Below are 23,275 nucleotides of genomic sequence, written 5' to 3' on the forward strand. Positions count from 1 at the left end.
CTAGAACCCAAACCATCTGATCTGCTTCATTGGAGATGTCTAGAACCCAAACTATCTGATCTGTTTTATTAGAGATGTCTAGAACCCAAACCATCTGATCTGCTTTATTAGAGATGTCTAGAACCCAAAACATCTGATCTGATTTATTAGAGATGTCTAGAACCCAAACCATCTGATCTGATTTATTAGAGATGGCTAGAACCCAAACCATCTGATCTGTTTTATTAGAGATGGCTAGAACCCAAACCATCTGATCTGATTTATTGGAGATGTCTAGAACCCAAACCATCTGATCTGTTTTATTGGAGATATCTAGAACCCAAACCATCTGATCTGTTTTATTAGAGATGTCTAGAACCCAAAGCATCTGATCTGTTTTATTAGAGATGTCTAGAACCCAAACCATCTGATCTGTTTTATTGGAGATGTCTAGAACCCAAACCATCTGATCTGTTTTATTAGAGATGTCTAGAACCCAAACCATCTGATCTGTTTTATTAGAGATGTCTAGAACCCAAACCATCTGATCTGTTTTATTGGAGATGTCTAGAACCCAAACCATCTGTTTTATTAGAGATGTCTAGAACCCAAACCATCTGATCTGTTTTATTGGAGATATCTAGAACCCAAACCATCTGATCTGTTTTATTGGAGATGTCTAGAACCCAAACCATCTGATCTGTTTTATTGGAGATGTCTAGAACCCAAACCATCTGATCTGTTTTATTGGAGATGTCTAGAACCCAAACCATCTGATCTGTTTTATTGGAGATGTCTAGTACCCAAACCATCTGATCTGTTTTATTGGAGATGTCTAGAACCCAAACCATCTGATCTGTTTTATTAGAGATGTCTAGAACCCAAACCATCTGATCTGTTTTATTAGAGATGTCTAGAACCCAACCCATCTGATCTGTTTTATTAGAGATGTCTAGAACCCAAACCATCTGATCTGTTTTATTAGAGATGTCTAGAACCCAAACCATCTGATCTGTTTTATTAGAGATGTCTAGAACCCAAACCATCTGATCTGTTTTATTAGAGATGTCTAGAACCCAAACCATCTGAACTGTTTTATTGGAGATGTCTAGAACCCAAACCATCTCATCTGCTTTATTGGAGATGTCTGGAACCCAAACCATCTGATCTGTTTTATTGGAGATATCTAGAACCCAAACCATCTGATCTGTTTTATTAGAGATGTCTAGAACCCAAACCATCTGATCTGTTTTATTAGAGATGTCTAGAACCCAAACCATCTGATCTGTTTTATTGGAGATGTCTAGAACCCAAACCATCTGATCTGCTTTATTAGAGATGTCTAGAACCCAAACCATCTGATCTGTTTTATTAGAGATGTCTAGAACCCAAACCATCTGATCTGTTTTATTGGAGATGTCTAGAACCCAAACCATCTGATCTGTTTTATTGGAGATGTCTAGAACCCAAACCATCTGATCTGTTTTATTGGAGATGTCTAGAACCCAAACCATCTGATCTGTTTTATTGGAGATGTCTAGAACCCAAACCATCTGATCTGTTTTATTGGAGATGTCTAGAACCCAAACCATCTGATCTGTTTTATTAGAGATGTCTAGAACCCAAACCATCTGATCTGTTTTATTGGAGATGTCTAGAACCCAAACCATCTGATCTGCTTTATTAGAGATGTCTAGAACCCAAACCATCTGATCTGTTTTATTGGAGATGTCTAGAACCCAAACCATCTGATCTGTTTTATTGGAGATGTCTAGAACCCAAACCATCAAAGTAGGGGAAACAGACATGGATGTGACTATTTAGCTTCTTTACCTATGCAGGTGAACTTTGGGAAGGTTCCCATGGTGATGCGTCAGCCCTTTTCCAGTAATATCAGGAGGAACTTCCTGTCTGGGATTCAGGTGGAGTTTAAACAGTCACCTCATCAGAGAAGTCTCCGGGCCCAGCTACACTGGCTACAGGTAACATCCCCACCCCTACACCCCTACACCCTAACCTCTACATATATATACTTCTCCCTACACCCTAACCCCTACACCCTAACCCCTACATATATACTACTCCCTACACCCTAACCCCTACACCCTAACCCCTACACCCTAACCCCTACACCCTAACCCCTACACCCTAACCCCTACACCCTAACCCCTACACCCTAACCCCTACATATATACTACTCCCTACACCCTAACCCCTACACCCTAACCCTCGTTTAAACAGTTACCTCATCAGAGAAGTCTCCGGGCCCAGCTACACTGGCTACAGGTAACACCCTAACCCCTACATATACTACACACTAACCCCTACACCTACACCCTAACCCTAGTTTAAACAGTCACCTCATCAGAGAAGTCTCCGGGCCCAGCTACACTGGCTGCAGGTAACACGCTAACCTCTACATATACTACACACTAACCCCTACACCTACACCCTAACCCTAGTTTAAACAGTCACCTCATCAGAGAAGTCTCCGGGCCCAGCTACACTGGCTACAGGTAACACCCTAACCCCTACATATACTACACCCTAACCCCTACATATACTACACTCTAACCCCTAAACTTACACCCTAACCCCTACATATACTACACCCTAACCCCTAAACCTACACCCTAACCCTAGTTTAAACAGTCTCCTCACCAGAGAAGTCTATTGGCTCCAGGTAACTGGCAGAATAACCCCTAACCCGACCGTCTGTCAGATAAGAACAGTTTTACTTTTACATCAAGCAAGCTACACATGTTGTGGAAGAACATATTGTCTTTACAGCGTGTGTTCCAGGTATCTCTGGTGTTCCAGGTATCTCTGGTGTTCCAGGTATCTCTGGTGATATTAAACCCTTTGTCTTTACGGCGTGTGTTCCAGGTATCTCTGGTGATATTAAACCCTTTACGGCGTGTGTTCCAGGTATCTCTGGTGATATTAAACCCTTGTGTTCCAGGTATCTCTGGTGATATTAAACCCTTGTCTTTAGGGCGTGTGTTCCAGGTATCTCTGGTGATATTAAACCCTTTACGGCGTGTGTTCCAGGTATCTCTGGTGATATTAAACCCTTGTCTTTACGGCGTGTGTTCCAGGTATCTCTGGTGATATTAAACCCTTGTGTTCCAGGTATCTCTGGTGATATTAAACCCTTGTCTTTACGGCGTGTGTTCCAGGTATCTCTGGTGATATTAAACCCTTGTGTTCCAGGTATCTCTGGTGATATTAAACCCTTGTCTTTACGGCGTGTGTTCCAGGTATCTCTGGTGATATTAAACCCTTGTGTTCCAGGTATCTCTGGTGATATTAAACCCTTTAGGGCGTGTGTTCCAGGTATCTCTGGTGATATTAAACCCTTGTGTTCCAGGTATCTCTGGTGATATTAAACCCTTGTGTTCCAGGTATCTCTGGTGATATTAAACCCTTGTCTTTGCGGCGTGTGTTCCAGGTATCTCTGGTGATATTAAACCCTTGTCTTTACGGTGTGTGTTCCAGGTATCTCTGGTGATATTAAACCCTTGTCTTTACGGCGTGTGTTCCAGGTATCTCTGGTGATATTAAACCCTTGTGTTCCAGGTATCTCTGGTGATATTAAACCCTTGTGTTCCAGGTATCTCTGGTGATATTAAACCCTTGTGTTCCAGGTATCTCTGGTGATATTAAACCCTTGTCTTTACGGCGTGTGTTCCAGGTATCTCTGGTGATATTAAACCCTTGTGTTCCAGGTATCTCTGGTGATATTAAACCCTTGTCTTTAGGGCGTGTGTTCCAGGTATCTCTGGTGTTCCAGGTATCTCTGGTGTTCCAGGTATCTCTGGTGTTCCAGGTATCTCTGGTGATATTAAACCCTTTACGGCGTGTGTTCCAGGTATCTCTGGTGATATTAAACCCTTTAGGGCGTGTGTTCCAGGTATCTCTGGTGATATTAAACCCTTGTGTTCCAGGTATCTCTGGTGATATTAAACCCTTGTCTTTACGGTGTGTGTTCCAGGTATCTCTGGTGTTCCAGGTATCTCTGGTGATATTAAACCCTTTACGGCGTGTGTTCCAGGTATCTCTGGTGATATTAAACCCTTTACGGCGTGTGTTCCAGGTATCTCTGGTGATATTAAACCCTTGTCTTTACGGCGTGTGTTCCAGGTATCTCTGGTGATATTAAACCCTTGTCTTTACGGCGTGTGTTCCAGGTATCTCTGGTGTTCCAGGTATCTCTGGTGATATTAAACCCTTGTCTTTACGGCGTGTGTTCCAGGTATCTCTGGTGTTCCAGGTATCTCTGGTGATATTAAACCCTTGTCTTTACGGCGTGTGTTCCAGGTATCTCTGGTGTTCCAGGTATCTCTGGTGATATTAAACCCTTGTCTTTACGGCGTGTGTTCCAGGTATCTCTGGTGATATTAAACCCTTGTCTTTACGGTGTGTGTTCCAGGTATCTCTGGTGATATTAAACCCTTGTGTTCCAGGTATCTCTGGTGATATTAGACCCTTGTCTTTACGGCGTGTGTTCCAGGTATCTTTGGTGATATTAAACCCTTGTGTTCCAGGTATCTCTGGTGATATTAAACCCTTGTGTTCCAGGTATCTCTGGTGATATTAAACCCTTGTGTTCCAGGTATCTCTGGTGATATTAAAGCCTTGTGTTCCAGGTATCTCTGGTGATATTAAAGCCTTGTCTTTACGGTGTGTGTTCCAGGTAGACAACCAGTTGACTGGAGCGATATTTCCCATTGTATTCCACCCTGTTCCTCCTCCGAAGTCCATCGCTCTGGACTCAGGTAACTGCGGTCTCCGCGGTGTGTGTGTGTGTGTGTGTGTGTGTGTGTGTGTGTGTGTGTGTGTGTGTGTGTGTGTGTGTGTGTGCGTGTACATACTGGTGTTTTCTAATTGGTTCTCTGTGTCTTTCGTCCTCAGAACCAAAGCCTTTTATGGACATCAGCATCATCACCAGGTTTAACCAACACAGTCAGGTCACGCAGTTCAAGTGAGTCTTCTGCTTATACCCCCCATCACTGTTAGTGTGCACACTTCTGTTTAGTGTGCACACTTCTGTTTAGTGTGCACACTTCTGTTTAGTGTGCACACTTCTGTTTAGTATACACACTTCTGTTTCGTGTACACACTTCTGTTTAGTGTGCACACTTCTGTTTAGTGTACACACTTATTTTTAGTGCACACACTTATTTTTAGTGTACACTTAACCCTTTATAGTTAAAGAGACGTTGTCCTTGATTGATATTTCGTTTTAGTGTCGTGTTTTAGTTCAGGGTGAATCCTTCACCAGACTCTCTGATCTGTGTTTTAGTTCAGGGTTGAATCCTTCTCCAGTCTCTCTGATCTGTGTTTTAGTTCAGGGTGAATCCTTCACCAGTCTCTCTGATCTGTGTTTTAGTTCAGGGTGAATCCTTCACCAGTCTCTCTGACCTGTGTTTTAGTTCAGGGTGAGTCCTTCACCAGACTCTCTGATCTGTGTTTTAGTTCAGGGTGAATCCTTCACCAGTCTCTCTGATCTGTGTTTTATTTCAGGGTGAATCCTTCACCAGTCTCTCTGATCTGTGTTTTAGTTCAGGGTGAGTCCTTCACCAGTCTCTCTGATCTGTGTTTTAGTTCAGGGGTGAGTCCTTCACCAGTCTCTCTGATCTGTGTTTTAGTTCAGGGGTGAGTCCTTCACCAGTCTCTCTGATCTGTGTTTTAGTTCAGGGGTGAGTCCTTCACCAGTCTCTCTGATCTGTGTTTTAGTTCAGGGGTGAGTCCTTCACCAGTCTCTCTGATCTGTGTTTTAGTTCAGGGTTGAGTCCTTCACCAGTCTCTCTGACCTGTGTTTTAGTTCAGGGTGAATCCTTCACCAGTCTCTCTGATCTGTGTTTTAGTTCAGGGTGAATCCTTCACCAGTCTCTCTGATCTGTGTTTTAGTTCAGGTTGAATCCTTCACCAGTCTCTCTGGTCTGTGTTTTAGTTCAGGGTTGAGTCCTTCACCAGTCTCTCTGATCTGTGTTTTAGTTCAGGTTGAATCCTTCACCAGTCTCTCTGATCTGTGTTTTAGTTCAGGGTGAGTCCTTCACCAGTCTCTCTGATCTGTGTTTTAGTTCAGGGTGAATCCTTCACCAGTCTCTCTGGTCTGTGTTTTAGTTCAGGGTTGAGTCCTTCACCAGTCTCTCTGATCTGTGTTTTAGTTCAGGGTGAATCCTTCACCAGTCTCTCTGGTCTGTGTTTTAGTTCAGGGTGAATCCTTCACCAGTCTCTCTGATCTGTGTTTTAGTTCAGGGTGAGTCCTTCACCAGTCTCTCTGGTCTGTGTTTTAGTTCAGGGTTGAATCCTTCACCAGTCTCTCTGATCTGTGTTTTAGTTCAGGGTGAATCCTTCACCAGTCTCTCTGATCTGTGTTTTAGTTCAGGGTGAATCCTTCACCAGTCTCTCTGATCTGTGTTTTAGTTCAGGGTGAGTCCTTCACCAGTCTCTCTGATCTGTGTTTTAGTTCAGGGTGAATCCTTCACCAGTCTCTCTGATCTGTGTTTTAGTTCAGGGTGAATCCTTCACCAGTCTCTCTGATCTGTGTTTTAGTTCAGGGTGAATCCTTCACCAGTCTCTCTGATCTGTGTTTTAGTTCAGGGTGAATCCTTCACCAGTCTCTCTGATCTGTGTTTTAGTTCAGGGTGAGTCCTTCACCAGTCTCTCTGATCTGTGTTTTAGTTCATGGTTGAATCCTTCACCAGTCTCTCTGATCTGTGTTTTAGTTCAGGGTGAATCCTTCACCAGTCTCTCTGATCTGTGTTTTAGTTCAGGGTTGAATCCTTCACCAGTCTCTCTGATCTGTGTTTTAGTTCAGGGTGAATCCTTCACCAGTCTCTCTGATCTGTGTTTTAGTTCAGGGTGAGTCCTTCACCAGTCTCTCTGATCTGTGTTTTAGTTCAGGGTGAATCCTTCACCAGTCTCTCTGATCTGTGTTTTAGTTCAGGGTGAATCCTTCACCAGTCTCTCTGATCTGTGTTTTAGTTCAGGGTGAATCCTTCACCAGTCTCTCTGATCTGTGTTTTAGTTCAGGGTGAATCCTTCACCAGTCTCTCTGATCTGTGTTTTAGTTCAGGGGGTGAATCCTTCACCAGTCTCTCTGATCTGTGTTTTAGTTCAGGGTGAGTCCTTCACCAGTCTCTCTCTGACCCAGTAGTTGTACTGTGATCTGTGTTAAAGGTACTTCATGGTACTGGTCCAGGAGATGGCTGTGAAGATTGACCAGGGATTCCTGGGAGCCATCTTGGCCCTGTTCACTCCAGCTGCTGAATCACATGTGGACAAACAGAAGGTAACTGACCTAGACACAGACACGGCCGGGGATGCGGCCAGGGACACAGACACATCTAGAGACCCAGCCAGGGACACGGCCGGGGACACGGCCAGAGACGCAGCTAGAGTTAGGGACACAGACACATCTAGAGACCCAGCCGGGGACACGGCCAGGGACACAGCCAGGGACACGGCCAGGGACGCGGCCAGAGACACAGCTAGAGTTAGGGACACAGACACATCTAGAGACCCAGCCAGGGACAGGGCCAGGGACACGGCCAGAGACACGGCCAGGGACGCGGCCAGAGACACAGACACATCTAGAGACCCAGCCAGGGACAGGGCCAGGGACACGGCCAGAGACACGGCCAGGGACGCGGCCAGAGACACAGACACATCTAGAGACCCAGCCAGGGACAGGGCCAGGGACACGGCCAGAGACACGGCCAGGGACACGGCCAGAGACACAGACACATCTAGAGACCCAGCCAGGGACAGGGCCAGGGACACGGCCAGAGACACGGCCAGGGACACGGCCAGAGACACGGCCAGGGACGCGGCCAGAGACACAGACACATCTAGAGACCCAGCCAGGGACAGGGCCAGGGACACGGCCAGAGACACGGCCAGGGACACGGCCAGAGACACAGACACATCTAGAGACCCAGCCAGGGACACGGCCAGAGACACGGCCAGGGACACGGCCAGAGACACAGACACATCTAGAGACCCAGCCAGGGACAGGGCCAGGGACACGGCCAGAGACACGGCCAGGGACACGGCCAGAGACACGGCCAGGGACGCGGCCAGAGACACAGCTAGAGTTAGGGACACAGACACATCTAGAGACCCAGCCAGGGACACGGCCAGGGACGCGGCCAGGGACGCAGGTAGAGTTAGGGACACAGACACATCTAGAGACCCAGCCAGGGACACGGCCAGGGACACGGCCAGGGACACGGCCAGGGACGCAGGTAGAGTTAGGGACACAGACACATCTAGAGACCCAGCCAGGGACACGGCCAGGGACACGGCCAGGGACGCGGCCAGAGACACATCTAGAGACCCAGCCAGTTGCAGAACCAGACACCCCAGCTGCTGAAACACACGTTGACCAACAGACGGTAACTACAGACACACAAGCAGATGCCTCTGAGGCGATGGTTGAAGTGGACAGAAAAGGGCGCTGGTACTCATGATAGAAGAATGTACTGTAGTGTAAACATGGGAAATACTGCCCCCTGGTGTTAGAAGAAAGACATAACCAGGAAATAGGAATTTAAGGAGTTTAAACATGTCTACTTTATGTTGGAATTGCAGAGTATTAGAATAGATGCTGTAGAGGGTCCAGCAGATGGCTGTGAAGATTGACCAGGGCTTCCTAGGAGCCGTCCAGACCCTGTTACTGAAACACACATGGACAAATCCCTTAACCTTCCTAGGAGCCGTCCAGACCCTGTTACTGAAACACACATGGACACATCACTTAACCTTCCTAGGAGCCGTCCAGACCCTGTTACTGAAACACACATGGACACATCACTTAACCTTCCTAGGAGCCGTCCAGACCCTGTTACTGAAACACACATGGACAAATCACTTAACCTTGTCTTTCGACCATGATCTCAAATGTCTCATCTTTCTCTCTCTCCCTCTCCCTCTCCCCCCCCTCCCCCTCCCTCTCTCTCTCTCTCCCCCCTCCCCCTCCCCCTCTCTCCCCCTCTCCTCTCTCCTCTCCAGACCAAGCTGATAGAGAAGGACTTGGAGATGTTACAGGCTGAATTGATGGAGGCGTCCATGACAGACAACTCAGGCCTCAGCTTCTTTGAATACTTCCACATCTCCCCCATCAAAGTAGGAATCTCTCATTCTCTCCCTCCTTTCTCCCTCTCATCCCTTCCTCATTCTCTCTCTCCCTCCTTTCTCCCTCTCATCCCTTCCTCATTCTCTCTCTCCCTCCTTTCTCCCTCTCATCCCTTCCTCATTCTCTCTCTCCTTCCTTTCTCCCTCTCATCCCTTCCTCATTCTCTCTCTCCCTCCTTTCTCCCTCTCATCCCTTCCTCATTCTCTCTCTCCTTCCTTTCTCCCTCTCATCCCTTCCTCATTCTCTCTCTCTCCTTCCTTTCTCCCTCTCATCCCTTCCTCATTCTCTCTCTCCCTCTTTTCTCCCTCTCATCCCTTCCTCATTCTCTCTCTCTCTCCCTCTTTTCTCCCTCTCATCCCTTCCTCATTCTCTCTCTCCCTCCTTTCTCCCTCTCATTCCTTTCTCCCTCTCATCCCTTCCTCATTCTCTCTCTCCCTCTTTTCTCCCTCTCATCCCTTCCTCATTCTCTCTCTCTCCCTCTTTTCTCCCTCTCATCCCTTCCTCATTCTCTCTCTCCTTCCTTTCTCCCTCTCGTCCCTTCCTCATTCTCTCTCTCCCTCCTTTCTCCCTCTCGTCACTTCCTCATTCTCTCTCTCCTTCCTTTCTCCCTCTCATCCCTTCCTCATTCTCTCTCCTTCCTTTCTCCCTCTCATCCCTTCCTCATTCTCTCTCTCCCTCCTTTCTCCCTCTCGTCACTTCCTCATTCTCTCTCCTTCCTTTCTCCCTCTCATCCCTTCCTCATTCTCTCTCTCTCCTTCCTTTCTCCCTCTCATCCCTTCCTCATTCTCTCTGTCCTTCCTTTCTACCTCTCATCCCCTTCTCATTCTCTCTCTCCCTCCTTTCTACCTCTCATCCCCTTCTCATTCTCTCTCCTTCCTTTCTCCCTCTCATCCCTTCCTCATTCTCTCTCCTTCCTTTCTCCCTCTCGTCACTTCCTCATTCTCTCTCCTTCCTTTCTACCTCTCATCCCCTTCTCATTCTCTCTCTCTCCCTCCTTTCTCCCTCTCATCCCTTCCTCATTCTCTCTCTCCCTCCTTTCTCCCTCTCGTCACTTCCTCATTTTCTCTCCTTCCTTTCTCCCTCTCATCCCTTCCTCATTCTCTCTCGTCACTTCCTCATTCTCTCTCTCCTTCCTTTCTCCCTCTCATCCCTTCCTCATTCTCTCTCTCCCTCCTTTCTCCCTCTCGTCACTTCCTCATTCTCTCTCCTTCCTTTCTCCCTCTCATCCCTTCCTCATTCTCTCTCTCCCTCCTTTCTCCCTCTCATCCCTTCCTCATTCTCTCTCTCCCTCTTTTCTCCCTCTCATCCCTTCCTCATTCTCTCTCTCCTTCCTTTCTCCCTCTCATCCCTTCCTCATTCTCTCTCTCCCTCCTTTCTCCCTCTCATCACTTCCTCATTCTCTGGCCAAGACAGAGATCACTTGTTTCTTTCCTGTCCCGTTGTTGGCTTTGTTTCTGATGTAAAATGCTCGCCAGGTTCTTATTAAAGAGTGAGTCTGGGCAGCAGGAGATGACAGTATTATTAACTAATGTTATATTCCTCTATGTCAGCCTTACACAACCGGCGGACAGCGATCCGGTACCGGACCCAGAACAGGGTCAATACGGACCACTCTGCTGTTGTAATGATAAAAGGCACAAAGTGTAATTTGGTTATTAGCGAGTGCATCTTGTATCGTTCACTGACAGACCTTAGAGAGACATTTATAACCAGTCAGAAGTGATCAGTTGATCAACTAGCTCATGTTAGTTAGCTGGTTAGTCTAATTTACCTACCGATCTAAATCTCCTAGTCATCATGTCCAGATTACATCCCCCAGGGGCCACGACCCCCAGCCCACGACCCCTCACGACCTCCAGGGGCCACTAAGACATGTCAAAATGTGTAGAATTGCAGGAAATGTGCTTTAAAATGGCAAACGTTTATCATTCTCAACAAGAGGGGTGGATTAATTATTTAGTCATATCCCGGTTTACCTATTTACGTATGGCCCTGCCTACACCTAACGACTTTAAAAATATATATATTATTTGAGCAAAATTTATTGCACTTTATTTGGAACGGCAAGCCAGACAAAGCCTTCTCCAATAGTAGTGGAGGACCTTCTCCAATAGTAGTGGAGGACCTTCTCCAATAGTAGTGGAGGACCTTCTCCAATAGTAGTGGATGACCTTCTCCAATAGTAGTGGAGGACCTTCTCCGATAGTAGTGGAAGACCTTCTCCGATAGTAGTGGAGGACCTTCTCCGATAGTAGTGGAGGACCTTCTCCAATAGTAGTGGAGGACCTTCTCCAATAGTAGTGGAGGACTGGACCTTCTCCAATAGTAGTGGAGGACCTTCTCCGATAGTAGTGGAGGACCTTCTCCGATAGTAGTGGAGGACCTTCTCCGATAGTAGTGGAGGACCTTCTCCGATAGTAGTGGAGGACCTTCTCCGATAGTAGTGGAGGACCTTCTCCGATAGTAGTGGAGGACCTTCTCCGATAGTAGTGGAGGACCTTCTCCGATAGTAGTGGAGGACCTTCTCCGATAGTAGTGGAGGACCTTCTCCGATAGTAGTGGAGGACCTTCTCCGATAGTAGTGGAGGACCTTCTCCGATAGTAGTGGAGGACCTTCTCCGATAGTAGTGGAGGACCTTCTCCGATAGTAGTGGAGGACCTTCTCCGATAGTAGTGGAGGACCTTCTCCGATAGTAGTGGAGGACCTTCTCCGATAGTAGTGGAGGACCTTCTCCAATAGTAGTGGATGACCTTCTCCAATAGTAGTGGATGACCTTCTCCAATAGTAGTGGAGGACCTTCTCCGATAGTAGTGGATGACCTTCTCCAATAGTAGTGGAGGACCTTCTCCGATAGTAGTGGAGGACCTTCTCCAATAGTAGTGGATGACCTTCTCCAATAGTAGTGGAGGACCTTCTCCGATAGTAGTGGAGGACCTTCTCCGATAGTAGTGGATGACCTTCTCCGATAGTAGTGGAGGACCTTCTCCGATAGTAGTGGAGGACCTTCTCCGATAGTAGTGGAGGACTGGGCCTTCTCCGATTAGTAGTGGACTGGACAACATTAGTGTTATGGTAGATAATGTTCTATTCTTCTGTTGTAGCTCCACCTCAGTCTGTCTCTGGGCTCTAGCGGAGACGAGTCTGGTCAACATTAGTGTTATGGTGGATAATGTTCTATTCTTCTGTTGTAGCTCCACCTCAGTCTGTCTCTGGGCTCTAGTGGAGACGAGTCTGGTCAACATTAGTGTTATGGTGAATAATGTTGTATTCTTCTGTTGTAGCTCCACCTCAGTCTGTCTCTGGGCTCTAGCGGAGACGAGTCTGGTCAACAGGAGATGATGACCATCCAGTCAGTCAACCTTCTGTTGAAGAGTCTTGGAGCGACACTCACCGACGTAGACGACCTCATCTTCAAGTGAGTGTGTCTGACCGTGACCGTAGATAGACGGCACAAACAGATCTGGGACCAGGCTATTGATGATCCTCTCTCTCTCTCTCTCTCTCGCTCTCTGTCTCTGTCTCTCTGTCTCTGTCTCTCTCTCTCTCTCTGTCTCTGTCTCCTTCCAGACTTGCCTACTATGAGGTGAACTACCAGTTCTACAGGACAGAGAAGCTGATGTGGGCTGTGATCAGACATTACAGTGAGCAGGTTAGTTCACGTGGTTCCTTCACAAACCTTAAGATAGAATAATATACTTTATCCTATGTGACTGTTTTATGTGGATACACTGCGATTTAAAATAATGGAGGAGAACAACGAGGCTTTATTAAACAGCTTCTTGATGCAACTTATTTCCATTGTAAAAAAGGACTGCCCAGTCCACCGTGTTCCTCTCTCTGTCCTCTACAGTTCCTGAAACAGATGTATGTGTTGGTGCTGGGCCTGGACGTCCTGGGGAACCCGTTCGGCCTGATCAGAGGCCTGTCTGAAGGAGTGGAGGCCTTCTTCTACGAGCCCTTCCAGGTGACTGTCACCACCATCCAGCTGTTCTCCTAGGATCACTTCCTGACATTAGAGTGACCGGTCTGGATATCTAGATGGTTAGGTCTGTAGTGAGGATATCTAGATGGTTAGGTCTGTAGTACAGGATATCTAGATGGTTAGGTCTGTAGTGAGGATATCTAGATGGTTAGGCCTGTAGTGAGGATATCTAGATGGTTAGGTCTGTAGTACAGGATATCTAGATGGTTAGGCCTGTAGTACAGGATATCTAGATGGTTAGGCCTGTAGTACAGGATATCTAGATGGTTAGGTCTGTAGTGAGGATATCTAGATGGTTAGGTCTGTAGTGAGGATATCTAGATGGTTAGGCCTGTAGTGAGGATATCTAGATGGTTAGGTCTGTAGTACAGGATATCTAGATGGTTAGGCCTGTAGTACAGGATATCTAGATGGTTAGGTCTGTAGTACAGGATATCTAGATGGTTAGGTCTGTAGTGAGGATATCTAGATGGTTAGGTCTGTAGTAGAGGATATCTAGATGGTTAGGTCTGTAGTACAGGATATCTAGATGGTTAGGTCTGTAGTGAGGATATCTAGATGGTTAGGTCTGTAGTGATGATATCTAGATGGTTAGGCCTGTAGTACAGGATATCTAGATGGTTAGGTCTGTAGTACAGGATATCTAGATGGTTAGGCCTGTAGTACAGGATATCTAGATGGTTAGGCCTGTAGTACAGGATATCTAGATGGTTAGGTCTGTAGTACAGGATATCTAGATGGTTAGGCCTGTAGTGAGGATATCTAGATGGTTAGGTCTGTAGTACAGGATATCTAGATGGTTAGGTCTGTAGTACAGGATATCTAGATGGTTAGGCCTGTAGTACAGGATATCTAGATGGTTAGGCCTGTAGTACAGGATATCTAGATGGTTAGGTCTGTAGTACAGGATATCTAGATGGTTAGGTCTGTAGTGAGGATATCTAGATGGTTAGGTCTGTAGTGATGATATCTAGATGGTTAGGCCTGTAGTACAGGATATCTAGATGGTTAGGTCTGTAGTACAGGATATCTAGATGGTTAGGCCTGTAGTACAGGATATCTAGATGGTTAGGCCTGTAGTACAGGATATCTAGATGGTTAGGTCTGTAGTACAGGATATCTAGATGGTTAGGCCTGTAGTGAGGATATCTAGATGGTTAGGTCTGTAGTACAGGATATCTAGATGGTTAGGTCTGTAGTACAGGATATCTAGATGGTTAGGCCTGTAGTACAGGATATCTAGATGGTTAGGCCTGTAGTACAGGATATCTAGATGGTTAGGTCTGTAGTACAGGATATCTAGATGGTTAGGCCTGTAGTGAGGATATCTAGATGGTTAGGTCTGTAGTACAGGATATCTAGATGGTTAGGTCTGTAGTACAGGATATCTAGATGGTTAGGTCTGTAGTACAGGATATCTAGATGGTTAGGTCTGTAGTGAGGATATCTAGATGGTTAGGTCTGTAGTACAGGATATCTAGATGGTTAGGTCTGTAGTACAGGATATCTAGATGGTTAGGTCTGTAGTACAGGATATCTAGATGGTTAGGCCTGTAGTGAGGATATCTAGATGGTTAGGTCTGTAGTACAGGATATCTAGATGGTTAGGCCTGTAGTGAGGATATCTAGATGGTTAGGCCTGTAGTGATGATATCTAGATGGTTAGGTCTGTAGTACAGGATATCTAGATGGTTAGGTCTGTAGTACAGGATATCTAGATGGTTAGGCCTGTAGTACAGGATATCTAGATGGTTAGGCCTGTAGTACAGGATATCTAGATGGTTAGGTCTGTAGTGAGGATATCTAGATGGTTAGGTCTGTAGTGAGGATATCTAGATGGTTAGGCCTGTAGTGAGGATATCTAGATGGTTAGGTCTGTAGTACAGGATATCTAGATGGTTAGGTCTGTAGTACAGGATATCTAGATGGTTAGGCCTGTAGTACAGGATATCTAGATGGTTAGGTCTGTAGTACAGGATATCTAGATGGTTAGGTCTGTAGTACAGGATATCTAGATGGTTAGGTCTGTAGTACAGGATATCTAGATGGTTAGGTCTGTAGTGATGATATCTAGATGGTTAGGCCTGTAATACAGGATATCTAGATGGTTAGGTCTGTAGTGATGATATCTAGATGGTTAGGTCTGTAGTAGAGGATATCTAGATGGTTAGGTCTGTAGTACAGGATATCTAGATGGTTAGGTCTGTAGTACAGGATATCTAGATGGTTAGGTCTGTAGTGAGGATATCTAGATGGTTAGGTCTGTAGTGATGATATCTAGATGGTTAGGCCTGTAGTACAGGATATCTAGATGGTTAGGTCCGCAGTACAGGATATCTAGATGGTTAGGCCTGTAGTACAGGATATCTAGATGGTTAGGCCTGTAGTACAGGATATCTAGATGGTTAGGTCTGTAGTACAGGATATCTAGATGGTTAGGCCTGTAGTGAGGATATCTAGATGGTTAGGCCTGTAGTACAGGATATCTAGATGGTTAGGTCTGTAGTACAGGATATCTAGATGGTTAGGCCTGTAGTACAGGATATCTAGATGGTTAGGCCTGTAGTACAGGATATCTAGATGGTTAGGTCTGTAGTGAGGATATCTAGATGGTTAGGCCTGTAGTACAGGATATCTAGATGGTTAGGTCTGTAGTACAGGATATCTAGATGGTTAGGTCTGTAGTGAGGATATCTAGATGGTTAGGTCTGTAGTACAGGATATCTAGATGGTTAGGTCTGTAGTACAGGATATCTAGATGGTTAGGTCTGTAGTACAGGATATCTAGATGGTTAGGCCTGTAGTGAGGATATCTAGATGGTTAGGTCTGTAGTACAGGATATCTAGATGGTTAGGCCTGTAGTGAGGATATCTAGATGGTTAGGCCTGTAGTGATGATATCTAGATGGTTAGGTCTGTAGTACAGGATATCTAGATGGTTAGGTCTGTAGTACAGGATATCTAGATGGTTAGGCCTGTAGTACAGGATATCTAGATGGTTAGGTCTGTAGTACAGGATATCTAGATGGTTAGGCCTGTAGTACAGGATATCTAGATGGTTAGGTCTGTAGTACAGGATATCTAGATGGTTAGGTCTGTAGTACAGGATATCTAGATGGTTAGGTCTGTAGTACAGGATATCTAGATGGTTAGGTCTGTAGTACAGGATATCTAGATGGTTAGGCCTGTAGTGAGGATATCTAGATGGTTAGGTCTGTAGTGAGGATATCTAGATGGTTAGGTCTGTAGTACAGGATATCTAGATGGTTAGGTCTGTAGTACAGGATATCTAGATGGTTAGGTCTGTAGTACAGGATATCTAGATGGTTAGGTCTGTAGTACAGGATATCTAGATGGTTAGGCCTGTAGTACAGGATATCTAGATGGTTAGGTCTGTAGTGAGGATATCTAGATGGTTAGGTCTGTAGTACAGGATATCTAGATGGTTAGGCCTGTAGTACAGGATATCTAGATGGTTAGGTCTGTAGTACAGGATATCTAGATGGTTAGGTCTATAGTACAGGATATCTAGATGGTTAGGTCTGTAGTGAGGATATCTAGATGGTTAGGCCTGTAGTACAGGATATCTAGATGGTTAGGCCTGTAGTGAGGATATCTAGATGGTTAGGTCTGTAGTACAGGATATCTAGATGGTTAGGTCTGTAGTGAGGATATCTAGATGGTTAGGTCTGTAGTACAGGATATCTAGATGGTTAGGTCTGTAGTGAGGATATCTAGATGGTTAGGTCTGTAGTACAGGATATCTAGATGGTTAGGCCTGTAGTGAGGATATCTAGATGGTTAGGCCTGTAGTACAGGATATCTAGATGGTTAGGTCTGTAGTACAGGATATCTAGATGGTTAGGCCTGTAGTACAGGATATCTAGATGGTTAGGTCTGTAGTGAGGATATCTAGATGGTTAGGCCTGTAGTACAGGATATCTAGATGGTTAGGCCTGTAGTACAGGATATCTAGATGGTTAGGTCTGTAGTACAGGATATCTAGATGGTTAGGTCTGTAGTGAGGATATCTAGATGGTTAGGTCTGTAGTGAGGATATCTAGATGGTTAGGTCTGTAGTACAGGATATCTAGATGGTTAGGTCTGTAGTACAGGATATCTAGATGGTTAGGTCTGTAGTGAGGATATCTAGATGGTTAGGTCTGTAGTACAGGATATCTAGATGGTTAGGTCTGTAGTGAGGATATCTAGATGGTTAGGTCTGTAGTACAGGATATCTAGATGGTTAGGTCTGTAGTACAGGATATCTAGATGGTTAGGTCTGTAGTACAGGATATCTAGATGGTTAGGTCTGTAGTGAGGATATCTAGATGGTTAGGTCTGTAGTACAGGATATCTAGATGGTTAGGTCTGTAGTACAGGATATCTAGATGGATAGGTCTGTAGTACAGGATATCTAGATGGTTAGGCCTGTAGTACAGGATATCTAGATGGTTAGGTCTGTAGTGAGGATATCTAGATGGTTAGGTCTGTAGTACAGGATATCTAGATGGTTAGGTCTGTAGTACAGGATATCTAGATGGTTAGGTCTGTAGTACAGGATATCTAGATGGTTAGGCCTGTAGTACAGGATATCTAGATGGTTAGGCCTGTAGTACAGGATATCTAGATGGTTAGGTCTGTAGTACAGGATATCTAGATGGTTAGGTCTGTAGTACAGGATATCTAGATGGTTAGGCCTGTAGTGATGATATCTAGATGGTTAGGCCTGTAGTGATGATATCTAGATGGTTAGGCCTGTAGTACAGGATATCTAGATGGTTAGGCCTGTAGTGATGATATCTAGATGGTTAGGCCTGTAGTACAGGATATCTAGATGGTTAGGCCTGTAGTGATGATATCTAGATGGTTAGGTCTGTAGTACAGGATATCTAGATGGTTAGGCCTGTAGTGATGATATCTAGATGGTTAGGCCTGTAGTGATGATATCTAGATGGTTAGGCCTGTAGTGATGATATCTAGATGGTTAGGCCTGTAGTGATGATATCTAGATGGTTAGGCCTGTAGTACAGGATATCTAGATGGTTAGGCCTGTAGTACAGGATATCTAGATGGTTAGGTCTGTAGTACAGGATATCTAGATGGTTAGGCCTGTAGTACAGGATATCTAGATGGTTAGGCCTGTAGTGATGATATCTAGATGGTTAGGTCTGTAGTACAGGATATCTAGATGGTTAGGCCTGTAGTACAGGATATCTAGATGGTTAGGCCTGTAGTGATGATATCTAGATGGTTAGGCCTGTAGTACAGGATATCTAGATGGTTAGGCCTGTAGTGATGATATCTAGATGGTTAGGCCTGTAGTACAGGATATCTAGATGGTTAGGCCTGTAGTGATGATATCTAGATGGTTAGGCCTGTAGTACAGGATATCTAGATGGTTAGGCCTGTAGTACAGGATATCTAGATGGTTAGGTCTGTAGTACAGGATATCTAGATGGTTAGGCCTGTAGTGATGATATCTAGATGGTTAGGCCTGTAGTACAGGATATCTAGATGGTTAGGCCTGTAGTGATGATATCTAGATGGTTAGGCCTGTAGTGATGATATCTAGATGGTTAGGCCTGTAGTGATGATATCTAGATGGTTAGGCCTGTAGTACAGGATATCTAGATGGTTAGGTCTGTAGTACAGGATATCTAGATGGTTAGGCCTGTAGTACAGGATATCTAGATGGTTAGGTCTGTAGTACAGGATATCTAGATGGTTAGGTCTGTAGTGAGGATATCTAGATGGTTAGGTCTGTAGTACAGGATATCTAGATGGTTAGGCCTGTAGTGATGATATCTAGATGGTTAGGCCTGTAGTACAGGATATCTAGATGGTTAGGTCTGTAGTACAGGATATCTAGATGGTTAGGTCTGTAGTGAGGATATCTAGATGGTTAGGTCTGTAGTACAGGATTTCTAGATGGTTAGGTCTGTAGTACAGGATATCTAGATGGTTAGGCCTGTAGTACAGGATATCTAGATGGTTAGGTCTGTAGTGAGGATATCTAGATGGTTAGGTCTGTAGTGAGGATATCTAGATGGTTAGGTCTGTAGTACAGGATATCTAGATGGTTAGGTCTGTAGTACAGGATATCTAGATGGTTAGGTCTGTAGTGAGGATATCTAGATGGTTAGGTCTGTAGTGAGGATATATAGATGGTTAGGTCTGTAGTACAGGATATCTAGATGGTTAGGTCTGTAGTACAGGATATCTAGATGGTTAGGCCTGTAGTACAGGATATCTAGATGGTTAGGTCTGTAGTACAGGATATCTAGATGGTTAGGCCTGTAGTGAGGATATCTAGATGGTTAGGCCTGTAGTACAGGATATCTAGATGGTTAGGCCTGTAGTACAGGATATCTAGATGGTTAGGTCTGTAGTGAGGATATCTAGATGGTTAGGTCTGTAGTACAGGATATCTAGATGGTTAGGTCTGTAGTACAGGATATCTAGATGGTTAGGCCTGTAGTACAGGATATCTAGATGGTTAGGTCTGTAGTACAGAATATCTAGATGGTTAGGCCTGTAGTACAGGATATCTAGATGGTTAGGCCTGTAGTACAGGATATCTAGATGGTTAGGCCTGTAGTACAGGATATCTAGATGGTTAGGCCTGTAGTACAGGATATCTAGATGGTTAGGCCTGTAGTACAGGATATCTAGATGGTTAGGCCTGTAGTACAGGATATCTAGATGGTTAGGTCTGTAGTACAGGATATCTAGATGGTTAGGTCTGTAGTGGGGATATCTAGATGGTTAGGTCTGTAGTAGAGGATATCTAGATGGTTAGGCCTGTAGTACAGGATATCTAGATGGATAGGCCTGTAGTAGAGGATATCTAGATTGTTAGGCCTGTAGTGAGGATATCTAGATGGTTAGGCCTGTAGTACAGGATATCTAGATGGTTAGGCCTGTAGTACAGGATATCTAGATGGTTAGGTCTGTAGTGAGGATATCTAGATGGTTAGGTCTGTAGTACAGGATATCTAGATGGTTAGGTCTGTAGTACAGGATATCTAGATGGTTAGGTCTGTAGTGAGGATATCTAGATGGTTAGGTCTGTAGTACAGGATATCTAGATGGTTAGGTCTGTAGTGAGGATATCTAGATGGTTAGGTCTGTAGTACAGGATATCTAGATGGTTAGGCCTGTAGTGAGGATATCTAGATGGTTAGGCCTGTAGTACAGGATATCTAGATGGTTAGGTCTGTAGTACAGGATATCTAGATGGTTAGGTCTGTAGTACAGGATATCTAGATGGTTAGGCCTGTAGTACAGGATATCTAGATGGTTAGGTCTGTAGTGAGGATATCTAGATGGTTAGGTCTGTAGTGAGGATATCTAGATGGTTAGGTCTGTAGTACAGGATATCTAGATGGTTAGGTCTGTAGTACAGGATATCTAGATGGTTAGGTCTGTAGTACAGGATATCTAGATGGTTAGGTCTGTAGTACAGGATATCTAGATGGTTAGGCCTGTAGTACAGGATATCTAGATGGTTAGGTCTGTAGTGAGGATATCTAGATGGTTAGGCCTGTAGTACAGGATATCTAGATGGTTAGGCCTGTAGTACAGGATATCTAGATGGTTAGGTCTGTAGTACAGGATATCTAGATGGTTAGGTCTGTAGTGAGGATATCTAGATGGTTAGGTCTGTAGTGAGGATATCTAGATGGTTAGGTCTGTAGTACAGGATATCTAGATGGTTAGGTCTGTAGTACAGGATATCTAGATGGTTAGGCCTGTAGTACAGGATATCTAGATGGTTAGGTCTGTAGTGAGGATATCTAGATGGTTAGGTCTGTAGTACAGGATATCTAGATGGTTAGGTCTGTAGTACAGGATATCTAGATGGTTAGGCCTGTAGTACAGGATATCTAGATGGTTAGGTCTGTAGTACAGGATATCTAGATGGTTAGGTCTGTAGTACAGGATATCTAGATGGTTAGGTCTGTAGTACAGGATATCTAGATGGTTAGGCCTGTAGTGAGGATATCTAGATGGTTAGGCCTGTAGTGAGGATATCTAGATGGTTAGGCCTGTAGTACAGGATATCTAGATGGTTAGGCCTGTAGTGAGGATATCTAGATGGTTAGGCCTGTAGTACAGGATATCTAGATGGTTAGGCCTGTAGTGATGATATCTAGATGGTTAGGTCTGTAGTACAGGATATCTAGATGGTTAGGCCTGTAGTGATGATATCTAGATGGTTAGGCCTGTAGTGATGATATCTAGATGGTTAGGCCTGTAGTGATGATATCTAGATGGTTAGGCCTGTAGTACAGGATATCTAGATGGTTAGGTCTGTAGTACAGGATATCTAGATGGTTAGGTCTGTAGTACAGGATATCTAGATGGTTAGGCCTGTAGTGATGATATCTAGATGGTTAGGCCTGTAGTGATGATATCTAGATGGTTAGGCCTGTAGTACAGGATATCTAGATGGTTAGGCCTGTAGTGATGATATCTAGATGGTTAGGCCTGTAGTACAGGATATCTAGATGGTTAGGCCTGTAGTGATGATATCTAGATGGTTAGGTCTGTAGTACAGGATATCTAGATGGTTAGGCCTGTAGTACAGGATATCTAGATGGTTAGGCCTGTAGTGATGATATCTAGATGGTTAGGCCTGTAGTACAGGATATCTAGATGGTTAGGCCTGTAGTGATGATATCTAGATGGTTAGGCCTGTAGTACAGGATATCTAGATGGTTAGGCCTGTAGTGATGATATCTAGATGGTTAGGCCTGTAGTACAGGATATCTAGATGGTTAGGTCTGTAGTACAGGATATCTAGATGGTTAGGCCTGTAGTGATGATATCTAGATGGTTAGGCCTGTAGTACAGGATATCTAGATGGTTAGGCCTGTAGTGATGATATCTAGATGGTTAGGCCTGTAGTACAGGATATCTAGATGGTTAGGTCTGTAGTACAGGATATCTAGATGGTTAGGCCTGTAGTACAGGATATCTAGATGGTTAGGTCTGTAGTACAGGATATCTAGATGGTTAGGTCTGTAGTACAGGATATCTAGATGGTTAGGTCTGTAGTGAGGATATCTAGATGGTTAGGCCTGTAGTACAGGATATCTAGATGGTTAGGTCTGTAGTACAGGATATCTAGATGGTTAGGTCTGTAGTGAGGATATCTAGATGGTTAGGCCTGTAGTACAGGATATCTAGATGGTTAGGTCTGTAGTACAGGATATCTAGATGGTTAGGTCTGTAGTGAGGATATCTAGATGGTTAGGTCTGTAGTACAGGATATCTAGATGGTTAGGTCTGTAGTACAGGATATCTAGATGGTTAGGTCTGTAGTGAGGATATCTAGATGGTTAGGTCTGTAGTACAGGATATCTAGATGGTTAGGTCTGTAGTGAGGATATCTAGATGGTTAGGCCTCTAGTACAGGATATCTAGATGGTTAGGTCTGTAGTGAGGATATCTAGATGGTTAGGTCTGTAGTGAGGATATCTAGATGGTTAGGCCTGTAGTACAGGATATCTAGATGGTTAGGCCTGTAGTACAGGATATCTAGATGGTTAGGTCTGTAGTGAGGATATCTAGATGGTTAGGTCTGTAGTACAGGATATCTAGATGGTTAGGCCTGTAGTACAGGATATCTAGATGGTTAGGTCTGTAGTGAGGATTTCTAGATGGTTAGGCCTGTAGTGAGGATATCTAGATGGTTAGGTCTGTAGTACAGGATTTCTAGATGGTTAGGCCTGTAGTACAGGATATCTAGATGGTTAGGTCTGTAGTACAGGATATCTAGATGGTTAGGTCTGTAGTACAGGATATCTAGATGGTTAGGTCTGTAGTACAGGATATCTAGATGGTTAGGCCTGTAGTGATGATATCTAGATGGTTAGGCCTGTAGTGATGATATCTAGATGGTTAGGCCTGTAGTACAGGATATCTAGATGGTTAGGCCTGTAGTGATGATATCTAGATGGTTAGGCCTGTAGTACAGGATATCTAGATGGTTAGGCCTGTAGTGATGATATCTAGATGGTTAGGTCTGTAGTACAGGATATCTAGATGGTTAGGCCTGTAGTGATGATATCTAGATGGTTAGGCCTGTAGTACAGGATATCTAGATGGTTAGGCCTGTAGTACAGGATATCTAGATGGTTAGGCCTGTAGTGATGATATC

At 44.6% G+C, this 23,275-nt stretch overlaps 1 protein-coding gene across 1 annotated transcript in view; it reads left to right on the forward strand.

Annotated features, from left to right (window-relative positions):
- The window catches only part of LOC129842936 (intermembrane lipid transfer protein VPS13C-like), a 194,313-nt gene that overhangs the window by 127,475 nt on the left and 43,563 nt on the right, over positions 1-23,275 (forward strand). Inside the window, 8 exon segments of the mRNA XM_055911643.1 lie at positions 1,821-1,961; positions 4,676-4,757; positions 4,894-4,963; positions 7,168-7,279; positions 9,001-9,114; positions 12,407-12,540; positions 12,693-12,774; positions 12,976-13,089. Coding sequence (XP_055767618.1) covers positions 1,821-1,961; positions 4,676-4,757; positions 4,894-4,963; positions 7,168-7,279; positions 9,001-9,114; positions 12,407-12,540; positions 12,693-12,774; positions 12,976-13,089 — 849 coding nt within the window.

Source organism: Salvelinus fontinalis, unplaced genomic scaffold (assembly GCF_029448725.1).
Source record: "Salvelinus fontinalis isolate EN_2023a unplaced genomic scaffold, ASM2944872v1 scaffold_0075, whole genome shotgun sequence".
Lineage (NCBI taxonomy): Eukaryota > Metazoa > Chordata > Actinopteri > Salmoniformes > Salmonidae > Salvelinus > Salvelinus fontinalis.